The sequence below is a fragment of the Gobio gobio genome (genome assembly GCF_949357685.1).
Source record: "Gobio gobio genome assembly, chromosome: 14".
Classification (NCBI taxonomy): Eukaryota; Metazoa; Chordata; class Actinopteri; order Cypriniformes; family Gobionidae; genus Gobio; species Gobio gobio.
This window is the reverse complement of record NC_137107.1, coordinates 8,223,952-8,238,051: the sequence shown is the minus strand read 5'-3', so window position 1 is coordinate 8,238,051 and position 14,100 is coordinate 8,223,952. Positions and strand designations below refer to the sequence as shown.

General features: G+C 39.0%; 1 protein-coding gene across 2 annotated transcripts in view; it reads right to left on the bottom strand.

The window, feature by feature from the left end:
* Positions 1-14,100, bottom strand: part of stk10 (serine/threonine kinase 10) — a 102,631-nt gene that overhangs the window by 56,399 nt on the left and 32,132 nt on the right. For both annotated transcript variants that reach the window (XM_079834021.1, XM_079834020.1), the window contains exon 2: positions 13,355-13,519. In XM_079834021.1, the coding sequence (XP_079690147.1) occupies positions 13,355-13,519 (165 nt within the window). The remainder of the gene's footprint in view (positions 1-13,354; positions 13,520-14,100) is intronic.

Below are 14,100 nucleotides of genomic sequence, written 5' to 3'. Positions count from 1 at the left end.
GGTGAGAGCAGCCTTTCCTCGGCCAGTCCTTCTGACGTTTGCCGCTGGCTCTGATGTCCTGTAGTGGTTCGTCTTGTGTAGATCTAACGGTCGATCTTTGCTGTCATGAATCTATAATTTGTTGTCTGCCAAATCGTTTTGACTGAGGGCAAAGAGTAGTTTCATAACTTTATGTTTTAAGGATTTTTAAATATACATGCAGTGAAGATAATGTAGGAGTTGCCTGGACCACATTTGTGTGACTATTAATGCTTAATATATATTTTTAATGAAAATGAAAAGAGGCAGAGTGGTATTTTATGACATATTTCTCCTGGAGCACCTTTAATGCGCGTCTATTTCGCTTCAAATGCTCAATTTCTATGCGCGTCCAATTTGCCGAGAACGCGCAAATGGATTTTAAATGTTCACACGTCAAACTAGACGCGGTAGACACGATTTTGACGCTCTATTCGCGTTAGGTATGAAGGCAGCATAAGACAGCACTCGAAAATGTTTACTTGCACAAAATTATGCCTTCTAGGCAAATATTCTCTCGGTTATGTCATAAGTGAATAGTTGAGAAAGAAATCGGATGCGTGTCAGTATATTCGGTCTTAAAGTGACAGCAGCTATTTCCTGCTGTTATCTGTGTCATTAATGTTAATAAAGTTAAAAAAAATACCGCTTTAACAAAGACGAAACTATATTTAATTTCTAAGTTGAACAAATTATTTGACATGTAGGCTGCTTGTAGGATAAGTGTGCCACATAAAGCGTGAAAACAAAGCAGCATCTCAAGCATGCTCCCTTGAGAACCAGATCAAAAAAAGTTATGTGCACCCCTGGTTATAAAACTGGAGAAACCAGTCACCGTGAGTTTAGCGTCTACACACACACACACGTTACTTACTGACATTTCTGAAATATTCTAGATGACATACGCCGACGCCTGCAGGTACAGGAAGGCAGAACAACCAGTCAGACCACAAGAACAAAGTCAGATTGTGAGAGTCTGAGCAAACGCGGATTCCTCGAGCGCCTACGCACATATCTCAGGCAAACGCAACAAGAGGTTAAACAAACAGAAACGACTGAGGGTTTAATGAGACAATTCCTCAACACTGTTAACAGCTGCGGGAGTCAATAAAGACTGTACTGGACACGTGCCCTAAACCCCATTCGACCGGATAAATAATTAATTATGGTGATTATCACTTTCACCTCACTGGCACAGAGCTCCACACTTACATTTATACGCAAGAAGAGCGCAACAGGAGGCTAAAAACAACCTCATTCAAGTTCCCGGTAGAGAGGTGAATCACAATCGTGGATTTTCCATGACGCTTTCAAATAAAAAATATTGATGTAACATGCTGATAAAGGAATGGAAACTTTACAGCCACCTGCCTACTGTTTTTAATAGTATGTAACAATACAATGTGTAACACAGTTCAATGAATGGACATTTAGTTCATTTTATCTACTCATTTTGTCTTCTCGCTAACTAACGTTTGGATATATTATCAATTTGACACTATCGGATGAGACTGAATAAATGACACTTTGGCCCAATCCCAATTCTATTTTATACCCCTTCCCCTACCCCTACATCCCGTTCCCCTTGCCCCTTGAAACAGAGTGCCAAGGTGTAGGGGTGAAAATATTCCAGTGAAACGGGGTATGATGTCCTTCCCGTGTTCTGTAACATTTAACCAGTATGAACCGCAATGAAGTGCGTAGGCTATATCTAACAGAAATCAGGCGCGAGCACGTTTAACAAATTACTCACTCCCAACAGAGTTTTGCGCTGTATTTGGACTTAAATGGCGCTCGTTTTCAGTTCAAAAACATATGAGCCAGAGTTTCCTAAGATGATACAGGACATACAAGACTAGAGAAGCCGCTTTTCCATCGGGCCGAACTGTTCTCTTTGTTTATTAACCTTTCAATTGACCTATCGGTAAGCCCCTCCCCTCGAACACAGATGAGCCAATGGCAGTTGAGTATCAGTTGTGCTGGGACCGGAACTCGGACATCTTTAGGTGTCAGCGCCATAAAGAAACATTGGAAAATCCGAAGCTCTCATTGGTTTGATGGTGTTTATGCTACAAAACTGTAACACTGACTCCAGGGATCCTGAGAGGATTTTCGGTTTGTCATACTCTCATTAAGTTACGATTAAAGTCCCTGCTAATATACAAACCGTAATAACTAACTGTTCTCACGCCATGTAACACTGCAGGTCAAAAACACGAAGGTCTACATTTCAGTGCCTCTCCATATTAAACTGGTTATATGTAAATTAATTTCATTTTAGATATGTTTACAGTCTGCATTATCTGTCCTACTAAGGAGGACTCCTACTTTGATGGGTATTATAGTCTACGGGTAGTGAAACGAAGAGCTCACACGCAGTTTATGGGAGTTGTTTTGCATATACAAAGTTTACCAGTTATTAACTGCACCCTCGAAAAGTCATAAGCTCTGTGTATATGTTTGTTTACTGTTAGTTGTATGAGTGTTTTTGTGTAATTTGCTGTGTATGTTAATGATAATGCAACGGAGAGAGATAGTTTGTGAATGAGACGTTAATGCGCACTTCTTATGCTTTGTTTGTTCAGCTCTTACGATGATTTTTTGCAGTGAAAAAGGACATAATAAACCATCAGTAAAGTTTGGCCATCATTCGGACGGGATATACGCTACATTCTGTGTCCAAAAACATCTTGGGATAAGGTTTTCACACTGACAGCTTTAATTGTAAGATATAGCAACTCCGTTTGTTTGTCCGAGTTAGCAACAGTAACTAAGGAGGGCGGTGCTTACCGATAGGTCAATTCCGTGCTGATCTGAGCCGGCCAGTATGGATATAGTTTCATTATCTACTGTGGTGCTGTGATAATATTATACGCCAAGTCAGTCGTCGCCTTGGTAACGCAAAAGTTTACAGACGATATGTGATGTAAATATCGACTGCGTTATGAAGGATGACTGGATATATATATATTTTTAACTATTTTTAATGTGTTCAAATCACTCAAATAGTGCGTTTAGCAAGCTACGGGGAAACTGGCAGGCAGGCGACACGCAAGTGATCGTTCCCGAGTGGCAACATACACACATTCTAGCAGCTCGGACGGTAGTCGGTGGAGGGAAACTCCTCATAACCCTTCGTTCGAAGTGTGGTCCTGAAAAATCTTCGTTTGAAGGGCTATCTGGCCCTTCCCCTTACCCCTACCACTCCAGCCAAAAGAGAATCGAGACACCCCTACCCCTTCATATACTTATTGAACAAAAATGTATTATTTTATTTATCAAAATAAACAGAAATTAGAACATACTTTGCTAAAGTGATTGTTTTGAACAAGTATTAACTTAGACATTATTAAAAACCTATTATTTTAGCTGAAGTATTTGTCTTTTACCCTGTGTGTCTGTGAGGTAAATGGCCATCCTCGCCACCTCATACTTTTATATGATTTTTAAGCAAAATTAACCACTTTTATGATTTATTTTCACACAAAATCCATTGCTTCATCAATGTTCAATACAAACATATCTATTTTCTGCAATCATACACTATTGGAGTAGTGGAAAGCAAATGTTCCTTAAGGTGTGTCTTTAAACCCCATTGTACCCTCCATATAAAGCTCCATATAAATAAATGTGACTGGACAGATCATGAGAAATACTGACTGAAGATCAGATTACTGCCCATTTAATAGCGTCTTCAAATAATGCTGGTGGTTAACAAGTGGAAAACAAGCCTATATTGTTGACCTTCGGCCGAGATGTTAGACATAACATGAGTTCATCTGACTGTTGAGGCACAATGTGTTGAAGCCGAGAAGCAAGCAAGAGGATAAGAGAAGATTATGTCGCACAGACGGAGGAGACCGCAGTCTTCAGCTGACATCCTTTATCCGGCTGCTTAATTGGATCTTAGAAGTGACAGTTTACAAGAGTTCAGAGAAAACCCTGACGTGACCCTGACCCTGAGAAATGGCTGACGTGCGGTGATCGAGACGATGACACACACACACACACACACGAGATCTTCACACACCTGTTACATGTTTACACGGCCGCTGACTGCCACAGACTTGAACAACAAATCAGCAGATCAATGATGGGTGGTACTGTGAGACAATTGATGCATGAATGTCCAATTTCACTTTAATATGTAGGGCCCAATAATTTCTGCGTTCACGGAATCGCGGACGAAATCGCGGAATTGGCATATTAACGCGGAATCTAGTGTTAACGCTGAATTTCGCTGAATTTTACATATTTGGAATGAAATGCTGTTTTTTGTGGGAGAAGAACGAATGTCTGGGGAAAATGCAGACCGGGGGAAGCAAATCTGGGCGACACAACCCCTCACGTCATTTCAGCTCAGAAGATTTGTACTTAACGGTCACCTTTAACTTGTTTGTTCATTTTAGTAAACAATTAACAAACTTTACACTTTTTGCCGCTCTTTAATGTGGCCTGACAGATGCTCAATCAGCATTTCCACCTTGGAAAGAGCTTGTATAAAACTGTTTAAGAACAATCATGTCATGTAATGAAAAGGTAAAAATTTACCTCAGAAAAACCATTCAATGCTCATAAACTCGTAAGTCAGCTAGAAAAATAACTAGGCTATAGAGAGGGTCATTTTGCTAAATACTAAAATTTTTACTTAAACTGTTGTCTTCATGAGAAAGAATGGAAGGAGCTAAAAAATTTATTCAACACCGCCCATATAATAGCACACGTAAAATTAAAACACGTTTATTCTTTTGTGGCACTTAAAAATAACTAACTTTTTCCCTTATAGGAGCCGATGGCTCCTTAAATTGATTTTGTTTGTCTGAAGCCCTGATATAGTTTGTAATTTTAGCACCACTAGAGTCACTAGAATAGCTAAAGCAATGACTCTTTCATTGTTTTTGCGATTCTAATGACACTTGTGGTGCAAAAATGACAAACTTCAGATTAAGAAGAGGTACTACAAGTATGAGATAGGGATGCACAATCATGATTTTTTAATGGCTGATTCCGATTGGTCTTTTTGTTTTACAAGCAAATCGGCTGATACTGGTAGCCGATTTCTTTTTCTGTTTAAGCAAATTTATTTTTATTTATTTTCTCTATTACAGGCCAAACTGGCCTTAAACAACAACAACAAATATCTATTTGAAATAAGAGTCAATCACGGCATTTGAAAGTGCGTAGATTATGCTATGAAACCGACGTCCCTGAAGAATCCTATTTACCTGTAATTCATTCCCATCAGAGGAAAGTGCTTTTGAGACAATAAAGGATAATTACAACTGTGGGAATTTGTTTTTGTGATGTTCATATGAAAATATGACCACTTCAGAAATCCTGTGCTTCTTCTCACACATATGAATACCAGTATATACTGTTCTGCAATGACGCATGTATTATTGCACACTCTAAGCTATTTTACATACTATTAAAAGTTTCAATTCCAGTTTTCATTCCATGTCAACATACCAAACATCAAAATCTTTCATTGTAAAGCATCAACGAAACACTATGATCATGGCTCATTACTTGGATAAAGTCCTTTTAGCCATCTGTTGTGCATTGCTTGCGTCCAAATCAAACAAATGGCCTAAATGCTTGAGGTCTGTGGACAGTCTGGTACTTTCAGTTCAGCATAGCCAGATTTACTGAAGACAACTTGACACACTTAAGTTAAAAAGAACAAGTGCTTGTTATGTTCGACAACAAGTGTGCAGCGATTTCCTTTCACAAAACCCCACACACATTCTCATCCGAATGCTTTTCATCGAGAGCCTCGTCCACACCCAAATACTGCATGTTCATCTATGACACAGGCTCAGTTTAGGAGCTATGCCACACCTCTTGCTTTCACCATACGCAAATGCTAATTATAAACTTTCTATTATTACACATGAGCAGTATTAAAAACATTTGACGTACAGTATTTTTGTAGGCCAACCCAGAAGTTAGAATCCCCCTGATTCCCTCGACAAAATCCCAACAGGATTTTTCCATTGCCGTTTGGATTATTGCAGGAGTAAACTCTATGACCAATAAAAGTTTATGATTCTTACGTGTTTTGTTGTTCATGATGATCTTCACAAATGAATGCCTGAGGTAATCAGTTAAACCTAGGCTATAAGCGACCTATAGTTGTAGAATAGTTTGCAAAAGCACAGATATAAACACAACAAGGCTGTGAAAGTGTACCAGTTGAGTAGATGAGTTTACATGTTCAGTGTAATGATGTTTAATGACAAACAAAATATGCCACAAAATAATTTTTTTCTTCCTTGACATTAGATTAAATAGTAATTAGTACACTTTTAACAACTAATAAGAGCTGTATTTTTACTAAATATTATTATAATAATACTGCGTACGTGGCGACACGCCCTATCACGCCGTATATTATAAGCGCAAGAGAAACTACAAGCGTGCAACATTACAATGTCAATTTGTAATTCATTAAATAAAAGTAAAAGTACCAATAAATCACGCAACTGGTTCAATGTGTGAGAGCTGGGAAGTTTATCAGGAGCAGTTTTCATGTTTCATTAACAGTTCATGAAGTATTGTGTATTCGCCATGATAACTGTTGTTTCCATAACCACAAAATGCCACTTTATTTTCACTGGTTTATTTTTTAATTGGTGTGGTGGCTACTTTATAGTATTAACAAAAACTTCTATTTAATATCTTTAACTTATAGGCCTTTATTCATCAGTATTAGTCATATTCATACAATTGATGTGTTACAGTGGGACATTACTTATGTGGTTGGTCATCAATTTTTATTAAATAAATGTGATTTTTTTTAAAGACATTATGGTAAATGGTAAAATGAGTAGATTATTTCTGACTAGTCTACAGTGCAGACATTTATTTCATTTGAGTTTACTCCAGTATGCTAACTGCTCTAAAGAAAACGTGAAGCCAATGTATAAAAGTTAAATTATTGCTGTTGTTATTATTAAGTTCAAAGTGAATCTAGTGTTATTATTGTTGGTGCCCGCCATGAACCATGACTCCACAGCAAACAGAACCAAACTGTGGCTCCAAAACTGTGACATGAACCGAACCGTAGCATTGTTGTATCGCTACACCCCTACAACCTATGTAGTCCCATTTAATCACTTATTAGCAACTGCCTTTTTCAAGATAAGTACACAACCAAAACCCCATTGATTTTTTTACTTTGCGCCAAATACCTTCTGACTTTGCGCCAAAACGCCCTCTGACTTTGCGCCAAAACACCCTCTGACTTTGCGCCAAAACACCCTCTGACTTTGCACACCCTCTGACTTTGCGCCAAAAACCCTTTGCGCCAAAACGCCCTCTGACTTTGCGCCAAAACGCCCTCTGACTTTGCGCCAAAACGCCCTCTGACTTTGCGCCAAAACGCCCTCTGACTTTGCGCCAAAACGCCCTCTGACTTTGCGCCAAAACGCCCTCTGACTTTGCGCCAAAACGCCCTCTGACTTTGCGCCAAAACGCCCTCTGACTTTGCGCCAAAACGCCCTCTGACTTTGCGCCAAAACGCCCTCTGACTTTGCGCCAAAACGCCCTCTGACTTTGCGCCAAAACGCCCTCTGACTTTGCGCCAAAACGCCCTCTGACTTTGCGCCAAAACGCCCTCTGACTTTGCGCCAAAACGCCCTCTGACTTTGCGCCAAAACGCCCTCTGACTTTGCGCCAAAACGCCCTCTGACTTTGCGCCAAAACGCCCTCTGACTTTGCGCCAAAACGCCCTCTGACTTTGCGCCAAAACGCCCTCTGACTTTGCGCCAAAACGCCCTCTGACTTTGCGCCAAAACGCCCTCTGACTTTGCGCCAAAACGCCCTCTGACTTTGCGCCAAAACGCCCTCTGACTTTGCGCCAAAACGCCCTCTGACTTTGCGCCAAAACGCCCTCTGACTTTGCGCCAAAACGCCCTCTGACTTTGCGCCAAAACGCCCTCTGACTTTGCGCCAAAACGCCCTCTGACTTTGCGCCAAAAACCCTCTGACTTTGCGCCAAAAACCCATTGACTTTTCTGACTTTTAGCCAAAAACCCATTTACTTTTTTGGCCTACAAAAACATAATTCCTGCAGCACTCCATAGAGAGAAAAGCCCCAAAAAAAGAGACATCCATTCATGTCCATAGCCCAGCGACGTACCAAAGCTTAGCATTTAGAGTTAGAGTAGTTTGTTCAATAGAAAGTCTTATTTAAACACTGAGACCTGGAGACACACATCTTCCAGACAAGCAAATTTACCTTCACACTGAGGAATTCCAGCAATGCTTTAAACAGCTCCTCATGAAAACTTGCTTTTACAGGCAGTTACCTTGACAGCATGTCAACAGTCCACCGCAATCACCCACATTTACTTATCGACTTCTGTTTAGTTTTTAGCTATACTTGTCCCATCCTGACGAACAACAATGTAAACATTGGCGATCACCAAATCATTCATGCACCGTCATGAAAAATCAATTCATGCACCGTTTACGACAGTGACAACAATATTTTAGAACCCAACTGACATCCATTTTTGGTAAATGCTGTCCATGAATTAAGATTGAAGGAACGCAATGGTCATTGTCACCCCAAATCGTCTACAGTTGTTTTGTCCAGGGTTTCTGCGGGTTTTATGAAGGTACATTTAAGACCTTTTTAAGACCAATTAAAAAAAATTAAGGAATAATTTGAAGGGAACATAACACGCCAATATGTTCTCTAAATGTAAATGTCTAAGCACACAATGTTGTTGCATTAGTGACACTTCAAAGTTGGATTCCATTACTGTTTAATAAATTTAATAAAATAGCTTAAAGTTTGAGAAGAACTCTTGTTAAAGTGATTTTATGATTAAAACAAGAACAAATAGGCTACCTGTCAATGAGTTCCTAAAAATAAACTTTTTTTTATGAAAAGTAATTTTCATACCCAAAGACAGATATTTGTTCTGGTTTAAATTTGTTAAATTTCTCAGAAAACAATACTTACTTTCTTCATTTTGCATGTCAAGAAAATGTATCTTGATTTAAGGAAAAAAATCCTGAGGAAGAACATTTTTTGCAGTGCATGCAATTTAATTTGCCAATTTACATTTAGGGCCCTATGAAATCAGTTTTTTTATTTTTTTTATTCTGTTTTAAAATGTTCTGGACTCTGCTTTAATGGTTAAATAAAATTTACTGACGTTCATTCCTCTTCCCGAACACAAATGAAGATATGTTTAATGAAATGGGAAAAATTTCTGTGCCTCCATTGACAGTCTAAGCAACTTCCACTTTGACGCTTCAAAAAGTTAATAAAGAGATAATAAAACTAATCCAATAGAATCAAACGGTTTATTCCAAATTTCCTGAAGAGACTTGATGGCTTTATATGATGAACGAAAGTCTTACGGGTTTGGAATGACATTAGGGTGAGTAAATGACAATTTTCTTTTTTGGGTGATCTGTCCCTTTAAACATTATAAAGTAAATTCAATTTATATGAATGGATTCTGCTATTTTTTCCACGTTTTTGCATCGCAAAAATCATAGGGCCCTAATTTAATTGAACGTAAGATTTTCTGATCCAATTTAAGACCCGCGGAAACCCTGTTTGTCACTGTAAAAAGTGGTCAGTATGAATGCTAGTTTTACTTGATCTTAGTGCTGCGTTTCACACTATAGATCATAAAACACTCTAAAGGTCGACTACAAAATTACACTGGTATTCAGGGACAGGCATGAAGATGGTTTAGATCGTATATATCAGACAGTTATCATTGCGTTGCACTCAAAAGTAGAGACAGCGGCAAGGTTTAAACGGACTAAACGATCGGAGATGTAAGGCCGCATAAATTCGCTCCAAGAATCGGTAGCGAACCGCGGTGAAGGCCTCACGCGTTCAGTGTTTCAGCTGGAAGAATGGATTTGATTATAATATTCTTTATCTGACTCCATTTATCATAGTTGTCGCATTTAGAAGAGAATCCCAACCGGTTGTTTGGTCATCTATATTTGATAGTTAATCATACATTTGATCGTTCCGTTTTAACCCTTTGTTACAATTATACTGTTCCACATTGGAGATAGTTAATAATTACAGATTAATTCAGAAAGGATCAAAATGTAACAATTTATCAACAATCAAGTAAATGTAAAATGTCAATTACATCATAGACATAAATCTCTTCTAAAAGGAAACACAAATTCTAGTTATGGTTACACTTAAAATCGTTTCAAATAGATGTAAACATAAACCCTTAATTATGGTCAGTAGGCCTCTGCCTAGAATGTTACCTGTGAGATAGATAGATAGATAGATATATAGATAGATATATATAGAGAGAGAGAGAGAGAGAGAGAGAGAGAGAGAGAGAGAGAGAGAGAGAGAGAGAGAGAGAGAGAGAGAGAGAGAGAGAGAGAGAGAGAGAGAGAGAGAGAGAGAGAGAGAGAGAGAGAGAGAGAGAGAGAGAGAGAGAGAGAGAGAGAGAGAGAGAGAGAGAGAGAGAGAGAGAGACTTTTTTTGACTTTTAAGGTCTCTTTATTACAAAAAATTAATTAAAACAGATTAACATTTAAAAAAATAAAACATAAATCAGACAAAATTTGAGTATTGTTTTACACCCAAAAACTGCTCAAATATAAAAACGCAAAACTTCATCAGAGTCAACTTCACAAATAACCTGATTCACTCCCCATTTGTATTTAAACATCTGCAGATCATTTATCAACTTATAATAACTATACTCTATTTTTATACGGGATTTTATTAATCCCTTTAATATTGAAAGAACATCAGTTGATCCCGTATCATTCATTTGACTTTTTCTTGATAGCCATATAGCCATCTTAGCTTGCCCAAATAAATAGTTTAATAAAACATGACTCCTCATTTTACTTCTGCTGTACTTTGGACCATAAATAAACCTTTCAGGTGTAAATACCTCCCCCAGGGTTTGACACCACTCTTCCATTTTATCAAGTAATAGTTGTAATCTCACACAGTTAAAAAATAAATGGAAGACTGTTTCTTGCACTCCACAAAAAGGACATCCCTCCCCGACTTGTGGATCAAGGTGTGCTCTGTGTCTGTTTGTGGCTATTATACCATGCACAATCCTCCATTGCAGATCTCCAGTTCTTTTCTCAATGGGAGGTTTGTACAAGGTCCTCCAGCAGCCTTTAGGGGAAACGCTTGGCCCAAAGATCTCTTGCCATTTAGACTCTCTCACACTCTGAAGCTGTAGAAGGTGTGACACCTTTACACACAGTACATAGATAGCCTTCTTTCCAGCATTGCTAAAAAGTCCAAGCTGAGGTGTCTTGAAGGAAAGCAGACCATTCTCCATTTCCTGCCATTTTCTAACGTCAGGTGAGAAATTCAGCTCTGGGAAAACAGAAATCTCATCCTCTCCAACAGGTTTCTCTAAGAGCAGTCTATAGTCTGGTGATAAAAACTCATAAATTTGAGTCAACATTCTCTCAATCACTCGAACCGATCTTATGTCCAGTTTTGAGGCCAACTTCTCAGCTGAGATCCATCCTTCCTCAGAAACAAAATGTCCAATTTTTGTAATATTTGCAGTCCACAGTGCTTTTCTGAGGGTTACTGAATTAAAAACATCCAAGTCCAGTGCTGAGTTAAAAAACAATGGTTCTTCTCTCAGCCATAGCCCCTTCACACCATTTGGCTCCCGGGAAAAACTGAAAAATGTCCATGATTTTAACATTGATCTGTAAAAAGATGTTAATCCAGTCAGGTTTAATTTTTCAGTGTCCATAAGAAACAAGTGGCGGTCTAGACCCATGTTACCCGCTCTCTTCAGGAGGGCACAGGCTACCCCAGCCCAGCTTACATCCTCCCCATATAACAGTCTCTGAGCCGTCTGGAGTCTAAAAGCTCTGACTCTGGATCTAATGTCGACCAGCCCCTGTCCTCCTTCCTGTATTTGCAGATAAAGCACTGGTGCCTTCAACCAGTGCTGTCCTGACCAGAAGAAATCCACCAGACGCTGTTGAATTCTTCTCACTAGGTCTTCTGGGGGCTCAAGAATCATCATTTTGTGCCACAGAGATGATGCAACCAGGTTGTTACAGACCAGGATTCTCCCCCTATAGGACAGCTGGGGTAGCAACCATTTCCAGTGAGACAACCGAGCACACACTTTTTCCACAAGGCCCTCCCAATTTTTTTTCCTATATTCGTCATTCCCTAAAAATACTCCTAAATATTTAAAACCTGCTTTCCCCCACTGCAAACCACCAGGTAGTGAAGGACTAATAAAATCTTGACCACACCACAAAGCGTCACTTTTTTGCCAATTAACTTTGGCTGAAGATGCTTTCCCATAACACTCCAAAGCCTTTTCTAAACACTGAACATCATTATGATTTTTAATTAAAACCGTCACATCATCTGCATATGCAGAGAGTTTGATAAGACACTTGACATCCAAAGTATTGACTTGTAAACCTGTTAGCTGTCTTCTCAATTGACATAGTAAAGGTTCGATGGCTATACTATAAAGTTGGCCTGAAATAGGACAACCTTGCCTAATTCCTCGGTTATTAGAGAGAGAGAGAGAGAAAGAGAGAGAGAGAGAGCTAAAGCTCCTTTTCCCTGATGTCACCAAATTCAAATATGTCTCTTTTAAAACTGACCAATCAGACCAAACCGTAAGACATTTGAAAGTAACCAATCAGACAAAACTTCCCCCATTGAATCAAAGGTGTAAAAACCTTTTTGCCATCCAGCCATTCTTTTATTCTTCTAACTCCAACTGGCCCTTCTGATGGCGTTAAGGGGGAAGGTTGAGTCAATTTCAATATCTTGATCACGACGATGACTGCTAACAGCAAAGCAGATGATTTTGTTCTATTTCAAATATCTTTGATTATTTTCCAACTTACAGAGAAGTCCTGAGTATGTCACCAGAAAGAAGTCATTTCATTGGAAAAATCCAATTATGACATTTTGTTTAAACATTACAAATTAAAATATGAAACGTATTCAAAGAGTAACTGTTCACAATAAGATCTATACCATGCATTTTGATGCAAACGATTTTTCACAATGAAAAATTGCCTTATAAAGTGAAATGATAAATGCTATAAAAGCAGAATATGGCTCATTTAAGTCTTGATATTTGGTGCTTGGTATAAGTTTAGCTATTCTCAAATGGAAAGTGAATATTATCGATCACATCTGCTATTTTTTTATACCTTTGTCAGATTTAGGCATGGCGGCCCAGTTGTTTGTGTGTATTTGTGTGTATGACGTCTCCAGAGATTATTAATTTAAACCCGCTGAACATTTCAGAAGACATTTCAGAAGACCCAGCTTGTAGAAAGGTCAGTTTAGCCATCTTACCGACAGTTTGTTGTCGTAGAAGAAAGCATCTAGCAGTTTGACGATGTACTGATGGTTGCAAGATGCTAAGATGTCAATCTCCACCACATAGTCTTCCAGCTCCTCCTCACTTTTGGTTTCGATCACTTTGGCTGCAGCGAGCACGCCGGTCTCTTTATTCTGGGCCTGAAAAACAAACCAGTTTCACATCAGAACACAAAGTCAGCGTGATTCACATGACTACATCCTACTGATATTCCTGTTCCACACTCGTCCCTTTGGAGCGGGTAATTCACCAGGCCTCTGGGATTAATGTTTAGCTCCCAATTAAGCCGTTTTCACAAAATGACGTCGTTTTATTATGTATGGAGAGCACATACACTTTCTCTCACTCAAACACAAACACACACATACAGTACGGACACACACTCGCACAGAAACTCGTCAGCGCTGCTCTGATGAGTTTATCAGTAAAATAGTTTAACAACTAAAGCGACATGCCATTTCTGAACAGCTCTGTTCTTGAAGCAGATCAACTTACAGTTTCACTATTAGTAGAGACGCTGCTGCCGAACATTGAGAGACACAGACTCAGATAATTTACACACGCTTAATCTCTCTCTTTCTCTTTCTCTCTCTCTAATAACTGCAACAATAACGGTCACTAGCTTTGGAATTAGCAACAGAGGCTTGGGATGAGATCATAGACCGTAAAAAAATATGGACGACGCAACTTCATTTGCTTCCGCTGAAGTAAGTGAAGCCTC